Source organism: Festucalex cinctus, chromosome 7 (genome assembly GCF_051991245.1).
Source record: "Festucalex cinctus isolate MCC-2025b chromosome 7, RoL_Fcin_1.0, whole genome shotgun sequence".
NCBI classification, from domain to species: domain Eukaryota; kingdom Metazoa; phylum Chordata; class Actinopteri; order Syngnathiformes; family Syngnathidae; genus Festucalex; species Festucalex cinctus.
The window spans coordinates 4,723,239-4,745,290 of NC_135417.1; the positions used below are offsets into that span (position 1 = coordinate 4,723,239).

General features: G+C 37.8%; 2 protein-coding genes across 3 annotated transcripts in view; both read right to left on the reverse strand.

Moving 5' to 3' along the window:
• skap2 (src kinase associated phosphoprotein 2) overlaps positions 1 to 8,707 on the reverse strand; it is a 31,069-nt gene extending 22,362 nt beyond the window's left edge. For both annotated transcript variants that reach the window (XM_077526882.1, XM_077526883.1), the window contains exons 1-10: positions 8,555 to 8,707; positions 8,222 to 8,327; positions 8,124 to 8,149; positions 6,962 to 7,066; positions 3,841 to 3,921; positions 2,675 to 2,758; positions 2,458 to 2,582; positions 2,120 to 2,183; positions 1,908 to 2,027; positions 10 to 125 (exon numbers count right to left, since the gene is read on the reverse strand). In XM_077526882.1, coding sequence (XP_077383008.1) covers positions 10 to 125; positions 1,908 to 2,027; positions 2,120 to 2,183; positions 2,458 to 2,582; positions 2,675 to 2,758; positions 3,841 to 3,921; positions 6,962 to 7,066; positions 8,124 to 8,149; positions 8,222 to 8,327; positions 8,555 to 8,699 — 972 coding nt within the window. In that variant the 5' untranslated portion in view covers positions 8,700 to 8,707. The remainder of the gene's footprint in view (positions 1 to 9; positions 126 to 1,907; positions 2,028 to 2,119; positions 2,184 to 2,457; positions 2,583 to 2,674; positions 2,759 to 3,840; positions 3,922 to 6,961; positions 7,067 to 8,123; positions 8,150 to 8,221; positions 8,328 to 8,554) is intronic.
• A 2,357-nt stretch (positions 8,708 to 11,064) lies between these two features.
• Positions 11,065 to 12,338, reverse strand: hoxa2b (homeobox A2b). The gene is made up of 2 exons (XM_077527276.1): positions 12,062 to 12,338; positions 11,065 to 11,810 (listed from the first exon to the last, which is right to left on the reverse strand). Exons 1-2 carry the CDS (start codon positions 12,336 to 12,338, stop codon positions 11,182 to 11,184), a joined length of 906 nt encoding a protein of 301 aa, XP_077383402.1. The 3' UTR covers positions 11,065 to 11,181.
• Between the last annotated feature and the right edge of the window lie 9,714 nt (positions 12,339 to 22,052).

Genomic DNA, 22,052 nt, shown 5'->3' on the forward strand with positions numbered 1-22,052 from the left:
TTTCATTACCTTGCTCAGTATATAAATGGTGTCGCCACGCTTGAAGGAGAGTTCATCCGGGTGGTCCCCTACACAGTCCCATAAGCCCTGGTAGTAGTTCTGGTAGTCTGTGCTTGCGTCTGGCTCTGGGCGCATCATAACAAACAAAAATAGGACATGGAATATAAGAAAATAGTGATAGACTAATATGTTGTTATTTTTTGTTTCAAGACTGATACAATACCAATTATTAGTAAAGTTTTATCATTATTCACAAATCTGCTAAGAATTTTGGGGAAACAGCTTGTTTTCAACATGGCCCTGGTTGATCTCTTATACTCTGCAGCCACCTGCTGGCCGTTGTTGTAATTACTACCATTGCTTCACTCGTTCGTTGCAGTTGAGAGGCTGCACCAAAGCCAAAGTTTTCTAAAATTTCAACAATTTTTATTTTATTTTTTTTAATAAAATGTGTAGGGAGTTCCTTGTTGTCAGCATCATTTTTATAAAGTGGAATTTTTAACAAATCTATAAATAAAAGGGTCTTGCGAATGTATAATTAATTTGGGGTTTTCATTAGGGTTTGTAAAAGGTTTCAAAAGATCTGTGCAAACAACAAAAAATTATCTGAATATGTTCGAGATGTACTCCGGTCTCCTCCCACATTCCAAAGACATGCATGGCAGGTTAATCGGGCGCTCCGAATTGTCCCTAGGTGTGCTTGTGTGTGTGGATGGTTGTTTGTCTCTGTGTGCCCTGCGATTGGTTGGCAACCAGTCCAGGGTGTCCCCCGCCTACTGCCCAGAGCCAGCTGAGATAGGCGCCAGCAGCCCCCGCGACCCTTGTGAGGAATAAGCGGTCAAGAAAATGGATGGATGGATGGATGTTCGAGATGTCTTTGCAAACAATTAAAAACTGCCTTGTGATCATCTTACAAATCCTGATGAAAACTAAATTCGCTACGTTTGCAAGCATTCACCACTTATTGAGATACCGGCTTTATCGGCCTTCAGTCATAAAAAGGTCGATGCTGATATTTGGCATTTTGACAAATATCGGCATCGATAATCGGTCTATCCCTATAAGAAAATAAAGCATTTCATTCAAGTTGAGTATTTTACATATGAAGCAAACAAAAACAGCAGTCCTTATTGTAAAAGGAAGTTGGTTAAGAAGGTTGCAAACTATTTCAAGGGTTGCATACTTTTAGAACTTCCCCTCCAAATGTCACTTCTTCTTTCTTGAACCAACAAAAATGTAGCACTTATTGATTAATGTCAAGGGCCACCTGATGGTGTTTTCCTCCATTCAATTTGGCATTTTATTTCTAATACAGAGCGATGATTCAATTGGGAAATGAACGTGTATAAATAAACTTGTCTCGTAATCCTCATAGTGCCGTTTTGTCAGCCCCTAGTTTGTCATTCAAACAGCCCAGCGTGCGGTGGCAGGCACGGGCCAATTTTTTTAATTGGGCATTGGGCCTCGTGAGCGAGCCCCACCAATTCTCCACCGAGTGACAAGGAAAATGTGCGGCGGGATCGCGGAAAAGCATCCAAGTCATTCTCTTGATCTACGATGCTGCGTCTGCTAGATAGCCAAAAAGTTTATTTCAGTTGTAAAGTTTTATCATGAATCACAAATGATTTGTGTTGCCTCAGCAATTTCTAACAGCTGTGGGAAGACAAATTGCAATTATAGAAAATCACATCAGACGAAAGTACCTGACGATGCCCAAGATTTTTTTTATTTTTTTTATGTAAAACTGCCACTGTTATCATTTTTTTTTTGTATTTACTGAAGTTGCTAGCATAATAGCCCCACTTCTGCAAATCCATGTTGTGTCTCTAGCCTGACTGATATAGCCAGCTAGAGTGAATTAAAAATATTATAGTGTTAATAAAGTGCCTTTTTGTGTGAAATTTTACCTGGGAGCACTTCATAGATGTCAGTATCCGGTGCAAGTCCAACATCATCATACATCAGCTGTTCCTCCTCCTTCTCTACCTCGTCGTCATCTTCTTCTTCTTGGATGATACCAGACTTATCTACATACACATTAGGAGGAAAATAAATTCAAAGAAACCAATGTTGGAGCTGCGGAGGCCATAATTCGTATGCAATAAGTAGTATAGCAAACCTTTCAAAACGAGGTCTATGCATTTCATCCATTCCTTTGCCTCTTTGGCCGATGACGCACAAAACTAATGAAAGGACAGGCCAAAATATGGCAGTCAGAGACAAATTATTCACATGGCACTTAACATAAACAAACACTGCATTCATCAATCACAAAAATGCTCCACAAGCAAGAAGATTTCATGTTAAAACATACACATTTGAATAAATATGTATGCAAGGCTGAGACGTTGAGAAAGCAGCAGTGTGAAATCAATGAATACATTCCCAGCAGAAAAATGTAGCACATGCACAGACACACCAACATATTGAAAAAAGGTGACAGCAAATGTACAGTACCTGATAGCCTCGCTTGTCAGGAGCTGAGACTTCAAAACAAAAGTCCTTCTTGGAGTCTTTCCGTAAGCTGCTGTTCATTTTGACATTGTAGCCGTCGATGTTGAACTCGCCTTTCTGCTGCTTGTCTGTCACACGGCAACAACGTCACTGTCATCATCCCGGAACCAGGAATGGACAAGAATGTAAAATGGCGACAAGAATGTAAAATGGCACCAACCTTTCTCGTGGCCATAATAGTAGAAAGTGCGATAGCTGAGAGCACACCATCTCTTCTGCCACTCCTGGCCGAAAAAGCTGTGATCTATCAAGAAGATCAAATAACTTAGCTTGAATTCATTGATAATGCGTTTTTGTCTAATGCAACAATTAATGAGTGAGGAATTGTGTGTCAAGGTGGCAAACTTTGCATTCATGAACAGATCAGAACAGGCATGAATAATTCAATAGAATTCCAATGTAAAAGTTGGAATCTCTCATTTGTTTGGGCGGTCTTATTTAGCTACATGGGCAAAAACATTACAGACAGCTCTAGTTCGCTTACAAACCATCCATTTTTTATAGCCTATCACAGCTGACAGTCAATCAAAGGGAACATATAGACAAACTTTCACACTCATATTTTTGGGCAATCCAAACCCTTCTATAAACCTGGCATGACATGCATGTTTTTAGAATGTAACAAAGTATTTGTATCGTGCAGGTGTTAAAAGACTAGGGGTGTCAGGTGATTAAAATGTTTAATCATAATTAACTGCATTACTTCAATAGTTAACTCACAATTAATTGCAACTTTTTTTATCAGTTCTAAATGTACAATAAAATATTTTTTTCAAAGTTTTCATACTCTTGTTAACATAAATGTGGGGAAAATGTTAAACTAATAGAAATATGACTCCATCTTTTAGTCATTGATACAGGAATTTCATAATATTTCATAAAATTGAGTTAACATTAAAAAGATGTACTGTACGGTAAAAAAAACAACAACTGTGATATTGATTTGTGTTGGTCATTTTTCTGCCACTAGATGGCATAATTGCATTTGTTGACAGCTAGGTAATTTTTTCTTTTCATATTAAGAGCCATCTAATATTTAACATGAAATAACTCCACAAAGTTATGCATTATTATTAAATTCACTTCTGCTAAACTTTGACATGGATGTGTCTTCTGCGTTCCCCCTGTACAGGCTTTCCAAGTAAAGGGTGGTCATTAATTGCACGTTTTAAAAAAAAATAAAAAAATAAATAAATTGTGGCGTCAAAAGAACTTTAACTTAACTCAAAATTAACACACCAATTTTGAGACCCCTAAAAAAATAATAATAATAAAAAATAAAAACATTTCACACATGTAAGCCTATTCAATGAGCAGACTACATACCCTTCCTGCGTTTCTCCAGGTATCCCGACATGAGAATAGACTGCAGGTCTTGCGCTGCCATTGGTGGAGACTGATGGGAACCTGAAAGAGAATTATGAGCATTCAAAACTTTTTCACGAGTAAAAACAGCAACAGATGGGTTCCAACTTCTAGCGGACATCCACAATCAATGATGATGGCTGTCAAAAAGTTGCGGCGCATCCGCCGGGGATCATTTTTGCCTCGTGACTGCGCTGTGCAACTTCAATGCAAATGTTCAACTGCTGTGTCAAAGTTGCTTTGTGTGAAAGAGACGCCATAAAAGTGGCAGCTGCTTACGGGCCATAAACCCCCACCACACTAAATCGCCACTTCACTTGGACTTCCCTGACACTTTATTTTGAAATGTGAACAGACACCTGTCATTGGCCACAAGATTAGGTACCCCTGCATGTGCCAAAGACATGTAATGACTCAATTGTGTGTAGAGAGCAAAATAATCGTATTCAAGTAAGAGTACTGCAGGATAATAATTAAAAATAGTCTTCTAAATCATTCCAGTCATCCCCCAACATGTGACAGTTCACTTTTAGCTTTTCACTCAGCACGCAGCGGCTAATGGTTCGCCACTTAACAGCTAGTTGCTATCCTGAGCCAACAACAGCCAACTCTGTACCGTCATGCGCTCACTCCCACCCCACTCAACAGGCAAGGCCCTGCCTTTTAAAGCCACACACATTCAAAGTCATAGATATAATACATGGAATAATAAATTCATAATACTTGCACCCCACAAGCATATTTTGTATTGCAATTATACTAAATCTTTTATTTATGCAATTACTGGACTTACAGATGGGATGATCAACTAAATAATGCAATCTAAAAATATTTGATGGTCCCAGCCCTAATAAGAAGTGTTGATATGAGAATACTAATAGGAGTGTGGGGAGGGTCATAAATTTTCATATAAATAATAAAATAAATTGATCACTACTTCTTTTATGGTCCTTCATAAACAAGAGACTGCTACTTGAGCAAGACTAAGCACTCAAGTCAAAAAAAAATTGAAAAAACTAAACAAGTACTGGTTAACTGGTGAGTATCTTCTGATTTATTATTTTCTAATCAGGGTACAAACGTCAAACAGACAAAAAATAATATGGGAATGTGCAACTTCAGATATTGCCACATAATTTTTATCTAAAAAATAAATAAATTACGACAAAATTAACCACCAGAAATGTGTTTAAAATAGCTGTATTTGTTTAAAGCACAACAGGCTCAACAGGTAGAAATTACTGTGACGCGTTTCCTCAAATTTGAAATGCCGTTCTTATGCTCAGGCTGAAATGTGGGTATTTTTGGGCAGACGCAGATGACACATGGTATAAGCGGTTTATTTTCATAGCTGTGCCTCTCCTGTTGTTTCTGCCATGCTACACTCAAATGAGTCACTAAAACTTTGTTTCTCTGTGGGGCTATGGAGACTTTCCGTAATGTGACTGTCTGGCACTGCTTGATGGGTGAAATTGAGCCAAACGCAAGTTGTTTTGTTGGATTACTCAAACAGGAGTGGAATGTAGCTCAACGTAATGCAATAAAAGTAGCGCTTATAAACAAAAAATACTTGAGTCAAGGTTATGAATTGAAGTGCACAGAGGGTTAAATCTACTTTATATTTGGTAATGGTTTTTCTCAGACTTAGTACTCCAGTGTGTCTGCTTGCAATAAAACCCTGTGCAGTAAAACAGGTGGCGGGAAAAGTAGTTCCACTCTCAAATGTCTTCCCAAAGTGTGTTGCCAAGTTACAGTTGGAATTAGAGGTGGGAATCTTGGGGCACCTCACGATTCGATTGCGATTACGATTCAGAGGCTACGATTCGATTATAAAACGATTATTGATTTCCCCCCCAGGCAGCAGAAAAAAAACAATGTATTTTTGTGCTTTTAATGTTTCGTACATTAGTTACAAAAATAGTACAAAAGTCCTCTCAAGCCTACATAAACTACTATTTCAGTATCAAGTTAACAGTTCAAAACAGTAAATAAAATACTCAAGTCCTCATTCTGTAACAACAGCTTTTAAGTATATTCAGTCTTCAACAGAATAAAACATAGCATTGAGCAAAAATATATTATTTTTATCCACTCAAAAGTGCATTGAGGTATAAATGAAAGACAATGTGAACTACTACTTCAATACAAATGCCAAAAAAAAAAAAAAAAAAAGTGCTTTCCTGCTTTTTAAGTTGTGTAAAGATGAACATGTAAACATTAAAGTTTCTCAGAGGTACAAAAAAAAAAAAAAACCTCAAGTGCTTTTCTGCTTTTTAACTTGTGTAAACATGAACGTGTAAACATTAATGGGATCGTTCGGCTTTTTTTAACATGAATCTCGATTTGATCCTCACCTCCCGTGTGTGCGATCAGCACTGACTTCTTTCTGACAGCGTTCGGTGACACGCGTTCTAGTTCGACGTTGGACGAGAAGAAAATAAAAAAGAAAATAGTCCAGCAAGCTGGCTGGGGTCTCGGAAATAAAGCGTTTTTCTTCTAAAAACTTTTTGTTTTCAAAAGCGTGATACATTTCCACCACAATACTCTTTTCTGAATAAAGTCAGACGCCATTACCGCCAGCCACTACTTTTCTGTTCGTTCGTTCGTATCACTGCGCGGCGCCCTGTAGAACGCTAACCGACGCACTGCAGCCAGTTAGCTGATACTTCCGCCTGAAGTTGTTTGCCTTTTCGGAGCAGGTCTGATCTCACAAAGAGGTGGGTTGGTCAGCTCAGCCATGCTTGTTGTTGTTTTGAATCTAGAGGCGTGAGTTGTGGATGTGTACTCCCGGTCCGTCCCAAAAAGCGTCCCGAAGACCGCGCGCGCTACTGCGTTTCAGTTCCGCGTACTTTTCGCTCGTTTCGCTTCCCTTGGCATATTTATATAATCGGAATTTGGACGTTTGTGAATCGTTCTCGATTGTTCCACGGCCGAATCGTGAATAATCTAAGAATCGGAAATTTTGCACACCTCTAGTTGGAATGTCTCTTTCGCTGTGACACTCCAAGTCACTTTGTTTAAAGGAAAGACTCGCTCACAACAAGCGACACCTTCGCAAAGAGTTTGTTCAAAGCACTTTTACCTTCATAGGTTTCCTCCTCCTTGTCGGTGCGCTCAGACTGCAGTGAGCCTCCATCGTTGTTGCTGCTGTCCGCCACCTCCTCGTCCTCACCTGAGTCCTCGCCACCTGAAAGTTGTTGTGGTAAAACAGGTGTGTCAAACTTGTTGTTATTGAGGGCCAGTGATAATGTTGAAGCCACATAAATGTCCTTTATAATTGCTAGGGGTCATAATAGTAAACCAACAATAAAGGCACCTTGGTTCAAAATTCATGGTGATACACCGCTTGCCAGATGCTGAGCTGCAGTGTGTTTGTTTGCAGACTAATAGGCCATCAACCAATAACCAGTATGCTTTTCATATTTCAGAACTACCCCTGCACTTTTATCATTATTTTGATAGACATTTTCATGATAGCTAACCTGCTAGTAGACAACAGCATGCTATCCATTTCTAATTCAAGCAACAGAAAAGTCAATTAATCAATCATCACGTTAACTGAATTTCCACCGCGTTTATTTTGAATCAATCTGTGTTGTAATGTATGTGTTCCATCTCCCTTTTACCTCACGTAAAATCTTTTCGAATGACAATTCACCCAATCATACTACGAAGGCAACAGTCATCATTCAAGCCATTTACCGTTTTCTCAAACGCGTCTACTTCAAATCACGTTTGCTTACTTGTGGTGCCACTGGAGTGTGCTAAAGCTTCTGCCACCCGGACGTATGTGTAACTAATGGTGAATAGGTCTATTGCCGATTTGAACAGGTCGAGGAAAAATTGTGGCAAGCTGTCACGTCACAGACCAAATATAATGACGTGGACGACTGGCTTACTGGCCTTGAGTTTGGCACATGTGGCGTACAGTAGCGGAAAATTAAATTCTCTTCATTTGAGTTCAAATGTTTTTGTATGACTTCACAACAACAACAAAAAGCATATTATTGGACACGTGTCACTACATTGTGGGACGGAATGAAAATTTTCTGCGTAGCACAATGTAGCTCAGGGATGGGCAATTGGTCTCCCACTCTGAGTGGCCCCTTGATTCATTTTTTTTTTTTTTTTTTTGTAATAAGATATTTTTCACCCAGCAGCGCTGATAAAATATTGCGGTCCCCTCCATCCTTTAAATTGTCCATCCTGATGTAGATTACTTTAAAAACAAAAAAATAACATACCTTTTTCCTTGAAATCATGTGGAAAGCTGTTGCGAAGAAAGTAGACGTACTATTAATATAAATGGAAAGACAGACAGACAGACAGACAGGATACATACCCTAATTTGATCTCTTTAATCCGTTTAATGAATGCTTCTCTCTTATCTTTTGCCTTCTTGCTGAGATTTTCCCCTCTGAGGCCATCACAGAGGAAGGTCTCAAGGTCTAAATATTCGGGTTGGGGGGTTTGGGCGCATAATATTTGACTTACAACAAATGAAAACAGGTGTGCAACCGGACAGAAAAAGAAAGTCATCCATTTTAAAGTCTCTTCTTCCTCTTTTTAGAAGCATGAGACAGTGGGGAAGTGTGTTTAAGCCACATTTCAAGTTACAAAATTATATCAACAACAAAAAACGATTGTCTAGCAGTGTTTTAAAAGAATGTTTTACCTGAAATGAGCGTGGTTAGTTCCTCGGGAACGGCTCGCATTGTTGTGTTGTGAACGGTGAGAGTCCAGTGGGAGACAAATGTCACGTGATGCGGAAGTAGCGGCAAGTGGCTCAAGCGTGCACAAGGCGGAAGTGAACCGTGCATTATTTATTAGCAGGCACGCGCACACACTCACGCACGCGCAGTGACGTTTATGGGCGCAGCGGCCTTTCAGTCCATGCAGACGAAATACGAGACAGCTACTGCCTACTTGATGCTTTAATGGGGCTTGACGCACTATTAAAGTCACAGCACAATAGCGTTGTCATATTTTACATTGATTCTTGATAATATCATCCCTGGCACATGTCACAAAAAAAGAGGGGGAGGAAACTGTTTAGTTTATGATGTTTATGTCAACATTGTAAATACAAACAGGGATTATTGATAGGCAGAAAGGTGTTTCCTCTTTTGATAGCAGTAACATACCCCTCACAGCATCAATAAAATGCTGTACATAGTTTACAGCATTGTAAATCTGAAAGGCAATTTTTTTTTCTGTTTTCGCTTCCTCTTTAACTATAAAATCGAAATGCAAATTAATAGAAATAGCTTTTAATATGATGCCACCGCAAAATTATTTTTACCGAATATTTGAAACAGCTATTGCTGAATTTCTGCAAGAGTATCAATCATTCATTTATCTTGTGACAGGTCCCATTCCTTGTTCATGTGAAAAGACAGAGCCTTTGAACTCATTTCAATGTGACCTATGTCATTGTACTTCTGGAGGGGATTCGTATGTGATAGATGTACATGTGCTCTAAACCTTTGACTTTGTCGGTTAGCCTATTTTTTTTAATTAAACACAAAATGAATGAATCATATTTTGCTGTACAAAAATCCTCCAATGCCACATAAGGTGTAGATCAAATCCTCTGTGTGCATTCAAACCATGACCCACTCCTGACCCGGCAGTAGTTCCTCCCAGCTTGGAGAGGAAAGAAGAGCCATCTTGACCTTTCACCCATGTGTGGGTGTGTGTAGGAAAATCCAATGGAATGCTTTTTAGAATGAGCCTTCTTTTTAATGGTTGGTTATCAAAAACTTTTTGTCAAACTTTTTGAAGATTTCAGCATTATATTACTGTACATTTCATATGTATACAGTAGTACTTGGACGTAAAAGTTTTTTTTATTTTTGTTTTACCATGTTCATTACTCAAAACACCCATATGGTCAAATCATCTTTCCCAATTGAAATGAATGTAAATTCGATAATCCGTTCCAGCACTATAAACAAAAGGGGGGGGAAAAAACAATGGAAATTTTTATAACATGTTTTAAGGGAAATAGCACTCTATTGTATTTTATAAAATAATGTAATTAATATAATATAATTAAATAGAATGAAAAGATTAGAATGAAAAAATGCAATAAAGCAATTTCTGTTATTTTTGTAGAGGATAAAGAATATGTAGGCCTACCTGTGAGTATTGTAAACTGTCTGCCTGTGTTGCTACTACTTGTGTTCAAATACAAGTTATTTAAATAAGTACAGCAACATTGATGCTAGTTTCATTAGCCTGTCTATGACGTGTAGCATTAAGCTAAGCTAGCTCTTATGACAAAGTAATGTAGTTTGGTTAAATATGCAGTTTGTAATTCTCTTTGTTTTATGTTTAGTTATAAAGTAAATTTCAACTTGGAGTGCGTTGAAATATTGAGAGAAAAATCTGCTTGAAATATGTTAGGCCTCAAAATGTAATGTAATTTTTAATGGAAGTTGATTTACCATGTTTTTTTGCAAACAGTATGACCATTAGATGTGTATTAATCATATTTTATCATTTTGATTCAAGATGACCTGCACTAAAACAAACCAAAATGTCTGTGTGATTAAAACCATTTGAAAGTCATCTTAACAACTTCATCATTACCCTCAACAACCCACCCCCACCCTGCCTTCAGATGCATTGCTCTATTTTTCAAACAGTTTATGAAAAACAATAAAAATAAAAATGTTCAAACATTTTTTCAAGAATACATCTGAATGTGGAATTAGGTTAATAATATCAAAGGCAGATATTTTCACTCACCTTCTTTTACATATTTAATTAAAGAAACATGAGATTTTAATTAATTCCCAAGTGTTGATCATTTAAAAAAAAAAAAAAAAAAGTTTGGGGAAAGCACAATGGTGCAAAACATACTTAATTCAAAGAAGGCATTACACGGAAAAAGCCAATAAACAAGCACACTCACTGCTGTGAGTTTTATAGGCAATAAAATTTAATTAGAGAGTCGAGAAAAGTCGTAGCTTTTGCCCTCCTTGACTCCAAGCAGACGAATTTCACCGCAAATCGTCTTGTTTCCCCCCAAATGTGAAGATCCACATTCGGATACTGGTTTATTTTATTTTATTTATTATTATGTTGGGAGACAATTGCAAACAAATTAAACATCTAAGTTTTTGTTTTGTTTTTTGCAGAAAAAGAGGATTATTTTTTGACAAACGTAAACCGAATCAGTCAGTGTATAGTCCTTGATTTTTTCTTAACTTACCTTATTTGTGCCATTTATTTAAATAATTACACTTGAGAAAAAACACTTCATCGAAAAAGAATGTAAATTAAAATCAAACCGTTTCAATAGCTCAAATTGTGCAAGTCCATAGTTGTGAGTGCTTCTGAATAAAGTTCCAAAGTTTCAGGTGATAACGCCAGTGGAGTTTGGACCGAACTGGACCAGGTTGGTGAGAACGAGGACGCGCATGAGGAAAGTTCCCGTAAAGAGGCGTCCATACACGGGGAGTGATCATTGTCCGGGCCTATTGACGCACAGATGGGAGCCGTGGGAGTGCAGTTCGGAGCATGTTTGGCATTTTTCTCACTTGTGCGCAAAGTCGAATCATCGTCGCCGTTGTGGCTATTAGGACAGTGTTGTGAATTGAAAGTATTTTGCTGGAAATACCTCTCCCCCTTGGCAGGGAGCGCCTGTGCCTGCTCTTCCAAAAATATGCATCTTTCGCTCTCGCGGTTCTCCTTGCAGTGAGTCTGCCTTTTATGCTTCATCCTGCGGTTCTGGAACCACACTTTGACCTGCTTCTCGCTTAAATCCAACGTGGAGGCTATCTCCAGTCGTCTGGGTCTGCACAGGTACTTGTTGAAGTGGAACTCTTTCTCCAGCTCCAAAAGTTGCGTGTTGGTGTACGCCGTCCTCAACCTCCTGCAGGACGCCGCGGCGCAATCGCCCTCGGTTATTAACGCTGGTGGAACTGAAATAAAAGGAGATATAATTGAAATTGTGGCCTGAAAAATGTTCATAGGTAAAATGGTGGCGGCGATGCGACAGATTTATGACATGCGGAGATTAATGCCAGATGCTCAAGCCATCAGGATTTAAAGACATGATTTAAAATCCAAATCCCGAAGAAAGAAAAAAAAGGCGCCCACGTATGCCTGTCATGCATGCGAGCAGATAACATGGAAGTTATTAACATGGGAGTTATCAATCATGTTGTCTTGCCTTGCAGTGGAGAAGAGCCTGCAGGAGCCCGCTGCGTCTTGCTGCTTTTCTTCTCCTTCATCCACGCGTAATGCGCGGCAGCGGATGAGGCTGCGGCGTGCTGCGGACTTCTACAACCCCTCGCCGGCAGGTCCGGAGGAGGGGGAGGAGGAACCGGCGTCGATGTGTTGATGGATGCACTCTGGAAGGCATCGCGGTCGTGGAGGGATGTCAGGCACTCGGCGAGCGACGGCTGGCTGTTGATAAAACCACTTTCAAGGCCAAACGCGTAATTCATCTCCTCCTCTTTTCTTCGTCTCCTCCTCGGTTTCGGATAAGCCGCTTTTGAGAGATGAGTCATTTAAAACAAGTGAAATTAATCAGACTGCTAAAGTGGATATAGAGTCGTTAGGGGAGCTCTAAAATCCGTGAACTGTTGCTTTGCAAGAGGACATGGCTCGGCATCAGAAGCCTGCGGCTTGTCACATGATTGCATCTGCCCAATGACAATTTGGCGATTTTTTTTTTTTTTTTAAATCAAAAGAAACCACTGTCCCTCCTCGTGATTGATCGAAGGAGGGGAGGGGGAACGCCTCGTTCCGCTGCTCTATTTACACACCTCCCTTAAAGAAAGGCCTAGAGAAATAGAACGTCCACGCAGACGCCTACACGCTCAACGTGACATTCCCACTGCATGGATGGATGGATAGATAGATAGATAGATAGATAGATAGATAGATAGATAGATAGATAGATAGATAGATAGATAGATAGATAGATAGATAGATAGATAGATAGATAGATAGATAGATAGATAGATAGATAGATAGATAGATAGATAGATAGATAGATAGATAGATAGATAGATAGATAGATAGATAGATAGATAGATAGATAGATAGATAGATAGATAGATAGACAGACAGTCCAATACATTTTACAAAAATAACGGAGACAAGGGAATACAATATGCAAGAATGCATGTGCACCATGCATGTGCAATTATCTGACCACCCCATCCCCCAACATACACACGAGAGAGAGAGAGAGAGAGAGAGAGAGAGAGAGAGAGAGAGAGAGAGAGAGAGAGAGAGAGAGAGAGAGAGAGAGAGAGAGAGAGAGAGAGAGAGAGAGAGAGAGAGAGAGAGAACAATTATTAAGAATTATTTTCAGTCATTTTATGGCCACGGTAAATAGAAAAAAAAAAAAAAAAAAAAAAAAAAAAATATTGGAATACCAAAGAATCAATTCAGAATATTACGAGACAATATTGCAACTTGCCCTGCGATTGGCTGGCAACTAGTCCAGGGTGTCCCCCGCCTACTGCCCAGAGCCAGCTGAGATAGGCGCCAGCACCCCCCGCGACCCTTGTGAGGAATAAGCGGTCAAGAAGAAATGGATGGATATTACAACTTTATGAGTCATAATGTCACCATAAAAAAAAAAGGGTCAAATCAAAAGAAATTACAACTTTAGTGGCAATGCTACAGGGTAAATACATAATTAGAAAGGAGACCTATCGAAACGTTAAAGAGGACAAACCGCCGTTACAAAAAAAAAAGTCAATAATTTATGAAGACGAAAATCGCATGTTGCAAACAGTCATTTTTTTGTCTTCAAGTCGTAAATTTACTACAAAATGCCTCCAGAAAAAAAAGTAATAATTGGCTGCAACATTTTACGAGGCAAAAAGTCCTAACCTGACATCTTCAACAGCTTATCATATAGCAGGAACATATTATATGCTGTTAATGTTACGACTTAACTGTCGTATAGATTATGACTTCATTCTAGTAATTCCATAACTGCATCCCTGTAGTCTTTTCCACGTGTCGCTAATGCTTCTGCCACCCCCACTCACCTTCTCTTTTCACGTATTTGAGACCTTCTTACAGGGTTTCACCAGTCACGTGACCACCCTTCCCCCCCCAATACACATAAGCGGGACACATGCACACATAGCAGGCACATATAGATTTTTGGGATGTATTTATTTAATGTACTGTACAAAAATCTGCAAAGGCATCAATATAATAAATGTGATTTTATCCATCATTTCAAAGTGTGCACGCTTTTCTATGTCCTATAATAATTCCCCATAATGTGTTAGTGCTTTAGCATTGTCGTCTGCAGTGGAGAGTGTACTATATAGCCGAGTGTGAGGCAGAGGAAGGGGGGGGGAAAGGTGCAGGAAGGATGTGAGGGCTGTTTATTGCGCGCCTCTAAACAAAGAAGCCTGCATGTGATCAATCTTTCTCGCCGGACGCCGTGACAGCTCCCTGCCCCAAGAACACGTTTAAAGCATCGAACACTTCCTTGCATCAGGTTTGGACCTGCAGAAATGCCAAGAGGACCAACAGTATAGCTGCGCGAGGATTAAAATAAAAACTAGTTGTTTTTTTTAAATTGTAGATGAGAAATAAAGTAAAAGGAGGATTGCTTGATTTTTTTTTTATTATTATTTTTTTTTGGAACAAGGACTAAAATGGTAGAAAAAAATGAGGAATGTATTCGAAAAATATTTTTGAATGAATGGAGCAGCTTTATATTGTTTGTGGAGGTGAGTGGGTGTTGGCATTCCCATTCACTCTTTTTTTTTTTTTTTAATTATTGTTGCAGCCATGCACAATACTCCTAACAGTGCACCATGTGCATGTGCCTTGAATTATACATCGAATGCGCTCGAAATTGTGGATAAATTTGACTCTTCTTATTGATCAAATTTTGTAGACGGAATTGAATTGAAATGCATTAATCAGGTTAATGGAACAGTTAATATTCTTTAACGTTATAGCATTTAAAAGAACAAAAAAAAAGTTACAATAAGATTTGTTTGTCGAGTTGCACTTGAAATAAAAATAAAAAAAAAGATATATTTTGATTCTATTTATGAATACACGTGTTTGTTGGACGAGCTGTGACACGTTTCCCGTCTGTTCCCAAACAACACGAGACATCTGGGAAGCAACAAGGCTAACAACGTGCACCCGTTGGGAGGATGTCAGAAAAAAAAAGAAAAAAATCAATGTGCATATTTTGTACTGCGAGTTTGATCTACTTCCGTGGCAAATAAACAATTGCAAAAACAACACGAGGTTGTCCCATTCGTCCTTTAGAGCTTTTTTACTGGATTATTTACAGGCTTGTTTACAAAGTGTGACACTGTGAGGCGTTATTGAGATTGTTAGTTACAAGAAGTAAATGTTCTTTTGGAGCTTTTGCAGCATATTTCAAAGCAGATTTTGCCTGAGAGGGAAAATAAAAATAAGACGGAGGAGGACCGTTCAAGCTGGAAAACAGATTTGAACGCGCACGCGCGTGCGTGTGTTTGTGTGTTTCACACAGTTTCCAGCAGCTTGTTGTATTATCGCCCTCAGTGTTTTTTTTTTTTTTTAAACACATGCTAACGTTAGCGATAATGATACCAAGCCTGCAAAACTACAAAAATGGCGGAAGCAGTTTTGACAACAGTGTGTGAGTATTCCCAACTATTGAACTCACTATAGTCAATTCATATTGTTGATGAACAAATCAAAACATTATAGCTAACATTTTTCTAATGCTAATGATAATTTATGGTTTTACTAGCAGTAAAATTGGAATTGATCATAGTAACAAAATTTATTTGGGAAGTTGCTTAGCCATGTTGTTTACATTTATGGACATTTTTTTCCCCTCCACAGCAAATAGCGCAGATACATTTCCAGGGTCAAACTATCAACATCACAAAAATCTTTATAGACGGTACAGGTAATCTTTTAGCAACATTTTAACATTTTGTCATTTACATAATAAGTGGTTAGATAAAATAATCTGAAAAAAAAAAGCTTTCAATGATAGTGACAACAATAATTCATGCATCACACTTTTTTAACATTTTTAACTAGCATACAAGTGTATAAATAAATTCAACCTCTCTAACAAAAACTCAAATACACGTTGATGTGGGATGCTTTGGATCAGGAAGCTTACAAAACATCAAATTGTGTACTCACCATTAATTTTGATGACAGTTGGCAGTGCAGAGGCAGGATTGCGCTGTATGTCTCGTCACAAACATGTCTTACATTCCAGCGACACTCTTCATGATAATTGAAATCAATAATGTCACTGTAGCTATGAGCAGCCAGAGCAGACTGTACCGCTTTCCTATCGTTCCATTCCTGGTTCGATGTTTATAATCACACTTTTCCCCCTTTGGCCTCACTTTTAACCTTCTGTTTTGGGGTATCACGATCAATAAAGGTAATTATTATTTATAGATGCTCACTCATTAAGCCATGCAAGATTTGCTGATTATAGCGTGATGTCACAAATTATGATGGTTTGACCTGTTTCAAATCAGAAGCAATCAAGTCTACTGAATTCATAAAACTGAAATTTGAATACAGATGTGTTTTATTTTGGAATGGACGATCTGACCTCAAACTTTTTGCACCAAATATATGCTAAAAAAAAAAAAAAAAAAAATCATTTCCAAATACCATGCACCATCATAACCAGTAACAAAGTATTACTATTTATATTTCTAAACCAGTGTAACATTATGTTTGGACATTAACACTGTGCTTAAATATAGGGAAAATAATAATGTGATTACAATGTACTGTCTTTTACATATACAGTAAGTTAATTTTAAAAAATTTACTTAAAGGTGAAATACTAATGTATTACCGTACTTAAATGTTCAATACTGTACCACTTGAACTACAATTGAAACTGCATGTACCTAAAAACAGTTGGGTAAAAAAAAACGCAAATTGGGTCATAACCCAACTATTTCAGTTATTTCTTTAAAATAGGGTCAAATGAATAACCCACAACACAAACAAATGGAGTTGTGTTGTGGGTTAATCATTTGATCAAAATTTTTGCATCATTAAAATTGCTGAGTCATAAATAACAAACCCATTACTTTGGGCTGTTTTGTATCAAAACAACTCAATTTCTTTGGGCTTGTTTGATACAACAAAATGTATTATTTTATACCAAACAACCCACAAATTGGGCCAAATTGGCCCAATTAGCACATCGGTCCAATTTTTTACCAAAATTGGGTAATTTTTGACACAAAATGTGAGTTATTTATTTAACCCAAAATCCATGTTTGACCCAATTTGTGTTATTTGGTGGCTTTATGATACACTCTAAAAACTGTTGGCTCAAAAATACCCCCGAAAAAAAAAAAAAAGGACGGATCCACTACTTGGGTCAATTTGACCAAAAACTGGGTCAAGTAGTGAGTCCCTTTTTTATCTAACTTGGGTTATTTTGTCCCAACTGATTTTCGAGAACTGTACTTGCACTCTAAATCAATTGGGTCAAAAATAACCCAGCTATGCGTAAAAAAAAAAAAAAAATGGACCTATCCACTACTTGGGTCTGTTTGACCCAACTTTGAGTCAAGAAATTGGTCTTTTAGTGTAAAATAACTCATAAATATTGGTTAGGTCATTTACTTGGGTCAAAACATTGGGCCATTTTGTATAAAACAACCCGGAAAGTTGGGTCAAATTGATCCATAATGTGGATCGGTCCATTTTGTATCCATAATTGGGATACTTTTGACTAGTGTTGTTCCGATACCGATACTGGTATCGGCAGATGCGCCGATACTGCATTAAAACAGTGGTATCGGTATCGGTGACTACTCACAAGTAACATGCCGATACCATTAATTCCAATGCTAATATAGGATTTTGGATGCAGCATCTTGTGTCTTGCTCATGCACGACATTCACTGATATGTGACATGCTCACTGCATGCCGATCTAAGATATCTTATTGGCCCTTAAATGCTCTGAACCAATGGCGGGACAGCTTTTTCATGTTGAGGAAAAAAAAAAACTGAGGTATCGGTATGGTATCGGTATCGGCCGATACTGCAAAGCTGGGTATTGGAATCAGTATCGGGGGCCAAAAAAACGGTATCGGAACAACACTGCTTTTGACCCAACTGTTTTTAGAGTGTAAAATGTAAAAAAAAATGCACTGTACTGTCATGGATTTAAAACGTATACATTATCTATATCAATAAAGTCTACAAGCTTCATTGTAATCTAAATTCTAATCTTCACTGCGCTAACATGATATTCACTGTAATCTGTAAGGCTGAGCCATTTAGTGGTGAGGGGGGATTTGGATCCCTCCCAGAAGTTAGTGGGCACTTCACTGGCTCATGTAGCAAGTTTAACGACACAAGCAGGTTGGAGGTACTAAAAGGTGATGACCAACACGTTGCATGTTCAAACCATGTGTCGCACAGCCAAACGCTCTCACAGGCTTTTGCAACATTGCTACTTCCTATCATGTTGTCTCTGCTGATTTAAATGAAGATTTTGTGAATGCTGTTTACATAGTTGCATGCGTTGGATAGAAAAAAAGGCCTTATAAGTCCAGCAAGCAAGCTCAAAGTCCACTTTGGCTTTGATCAGAGCAGATGACAAGGGTTGTACAGTAGATAAATGGCCTCCCACGTGTTGGAGACTTGACTCCCACTTGCCAGATCTCAGGGCTGCTCTGATGAATTGGCCAGGGGCCGGCAAGGTCATCACAAGCGACATCTTGCTAAATTTTGTGCTGTTTTTTTTTTCTGCATAGTGTCTATGATAAAGGATTAGGGCCAGACACACTGAGGATTTAATGTTAATCCCCACCACCCCAAGTCATAAGATAGTGTATGTGAAATAGAGGGAGGGTGTGAATCGTGATGGCAGGGCGGCAAATTTTGACTCCATGTTCATAACGTGCAAGTTTCAATGTGCTTTGTGATTCCCATAAAAATGCAATATGTGAGCATAAAGAGCCAATACAAGATGGATGGAAAAATCTTTACAAAGACAGTAATGTCAGTTAGTTATATGCTAAATGCTTATGCATCATTGTTATATAGACTGATCAATAACGGTTATTTCATTTTTGAAATTTAATTATGCTGAAACGCTGCGTGTTTGAATTATTGGTAGTTGTTATGATTTAAAAGGTAATACAGTTTCTAACTGAAAAAAAAAAAGTTTTTAAGAGATGTTTTTCAGTTTTATTGCCAAAATATCTTTCTCCTTTTGTATCCCAAATTAAATTTTATAATTTGTAACGAGTTTTCTGAAGATGCTAATTACATTTCTGCAATTAAAATATAAAGGATTTTCCTCCTTTTACTTAAAGAGGAAGTCAAGTCAAAAATGATCTTAAAGGGATACTTGACTCATTGAACTATTTTTAGTAGTGAAAAGTTAATATTTTGTCCAGAATTTATTTGATAACTTCATTATTTTTCTTGTACAATTAATATTTTTAAAAACGATTTTATCCCTTGCTGTCGACTGATGATGACATCACCTGTGCTGAGGAAGTATCTAACGACCAATCATGGTTCACTTGTTTTCTGGGGTTGGTCAGCAAACTGAGACATGATTGGTCGTTACTTCCTCAGCACAGGTGATGTCATCTTCAGTCGACAGTGAGTAGAAAAAATACTTTTTAAAAGTATTAATTGTACATGAAAAGTAATGAAGTTACCATATTAATTATTGACAAAATACTAAGTTTTTACTTTGGAAAATGGCTCAATGAGTCAAGTATCCCTTTAACAATAATATGTTCTATGCAGCCCCAATAATGTAAACATGGCATTCTCATTAATATTAACATTAAGCAGCAAATCCACCTATTGATATCTATGTCTGGGGGCAGCCATTTTGCCACTTGCTGTCGACTGAAAATGACATCACAGTTGCTGAGCGGTCAAGTTTTTTTTTTTTGTTTTTTTTTTTTTTTAATAATGAAAATTTTGACGGTCATGGTTCACTTGTTTTCCGAATTTGGTCATGTGATGTTTTAAGCTATTTTAGAATCTTCCACTAGATGGCAGAAGGTACAATTGAGCTGTTTATCAACCTGTTGCCACTCATACAACAGAATAAGAAATTTGTGTTTGACTAAACAAATCCAGATTTCACATTAAGTAAAATTGTATACAGGTTTTTGTGGCATCTTTTTTTTGATGGCAAGAGATTTTTTTTTTCAATGTAAAATTTTTATTTTGTCAAAGGCAACAATCATTTAAAGAGTGTTAGCATCTATAAAAAGTTTGCACATCTGTTCAGACGCCATGTTTGTGATCTTAAAATATTAACAAGATAAATAATTTCCAAACTTTTTCCACAGTTAATGTGACCGCTAACCTGTACAATGATATTGTCAATTTTTACACCTTTTCTCTGAGGTGACGTCAAAATTAAAAAGTAGAATATTGTGGTTGCACAAGTGTGCACACCCTCTGATAACTGGGATGTGGCTGTGGTCAGAATAAATTATAAGACTTCCCATCTTTAAAATATTATTATTTTATCCATCCATCCATTTTCCTGACCGCTTATTTCTCAGAAGGGTCGCAGGGGGTGCTGGAGCCTATCTCAGCTGGCTATGGGCAGTAGGCGGGGTACACCCTGGAATGGTTGCCAGTCAATCGCAGTTTTATTATTTTATTGTTTTCAATTTCGTTGCACAGGTTATTGGTCACATTAATAATGACAAAATGTTTTAAATTGTCTCATCACAAAAGTCTGGCGTTTCAATAGGGGTGTGTAAACTTTTTATATTCATTGTGGAGATAAGTGGCCAATACATCCTCCATTTTGTCTGCACGAAGCCGTCAAAGGAAAAAGTTTGTACACTGCTACTCTAAATGTTTTTAACAATATTTTTTTCCAATTCCATGATGTTCATGAACGCATCAGCCGGCAGGCCGACGTAGCCAATCCCGGTGAGCCGCTGCCGCCACCTGCTGGCCGATTTAGCGTAGCGTGGCTTTGCTCAACCAAAATTATTCGTGTAACAATTTCGTATCTGGTTTTTAATAACTCCAAAATATATTGCTTACATTTAAAGCTCTTCACCAACTGTCGTCATATATTTTACGTTGTTTTTTTTTTTGTTTTTTTTTATCGCACTTGAACAGTGTGTGTATGCGTGTGTATGCTATCGCTGCAGCAAAAAAAAAAAAAAAAAAAAAAAAACAAGGAGGTAAAAGAATGAAAAGACGACAGTACACAGAGACTGTCTAATTGTTAAGACGATGGTTGTAAAGTAATTAGACGAGTCTTCTGATCCCCCAATGTGTGCGTGTGCGTGTGCGTGTGCGTGGGCGTGTGTGCGCGCGTGTTTGTGTGTCGACGGCCTATCTTCCAGCAATCTTCCATATTCGGCCGAGGCTCATTGGAAATGTGTGCTTTACTGCTGTCACGCAGTCTCGACATGCTTTGCTCTTTTCACACCTTATAAACAGTCCACAATGCGATTGCCGCCATTGCGCTTTATGGCGGAGGGGGACATCACCGCTGCGGGGCGTTTAAAGGCCCAGACAACAAATAACACGCTGAGATCAAACCAAATTAAATTTTACACATAATTAGATTTGTAATAAATTAGTTTCACATGGCCCTTTTTTTTTCTTCTTTTTTTTTTAATCGTATCTGCTTCTGTCACTGGAAAATATTCCGTCAGAATTATGAATGACGTGTTCAGTTGCATTTTAACAGGGTTATTTTTTTTTCATTATCATTATTATTATCATTATTATTCGCATGCATCTGACTTAAATCTTAAGTGGCAAATAAACAAAAACAAAATCAACATTTGTTTTTGACTTCTTTTAATACATTCTTTTTTTCTCAGTTCAGTCAGTCACGTAATTATTTATAGAAATAATTAAAATACGTCTTTGGGCGAACAGAACAATACATTATAAGAGCGGTCAGTTTTGGTTGACTATTGTACATTTTCTAAAAATGCATTACATTAAGCATAATAAAAAATAATACAAAATAATTACAATTCCCTACATACTGTTAAAAAATGACCTACGACGATTTCATTTTGAATGTGCATTTTGCTTTCACAATAAGAGGACACCTAAAGATCATCTAAAAAATAATAATTAATGTAAACATTGCAAATAGGTAGCTGAAAGACATTCAGGTAGTCGAGGATTTTTTTTTCTTTCCATGCATTA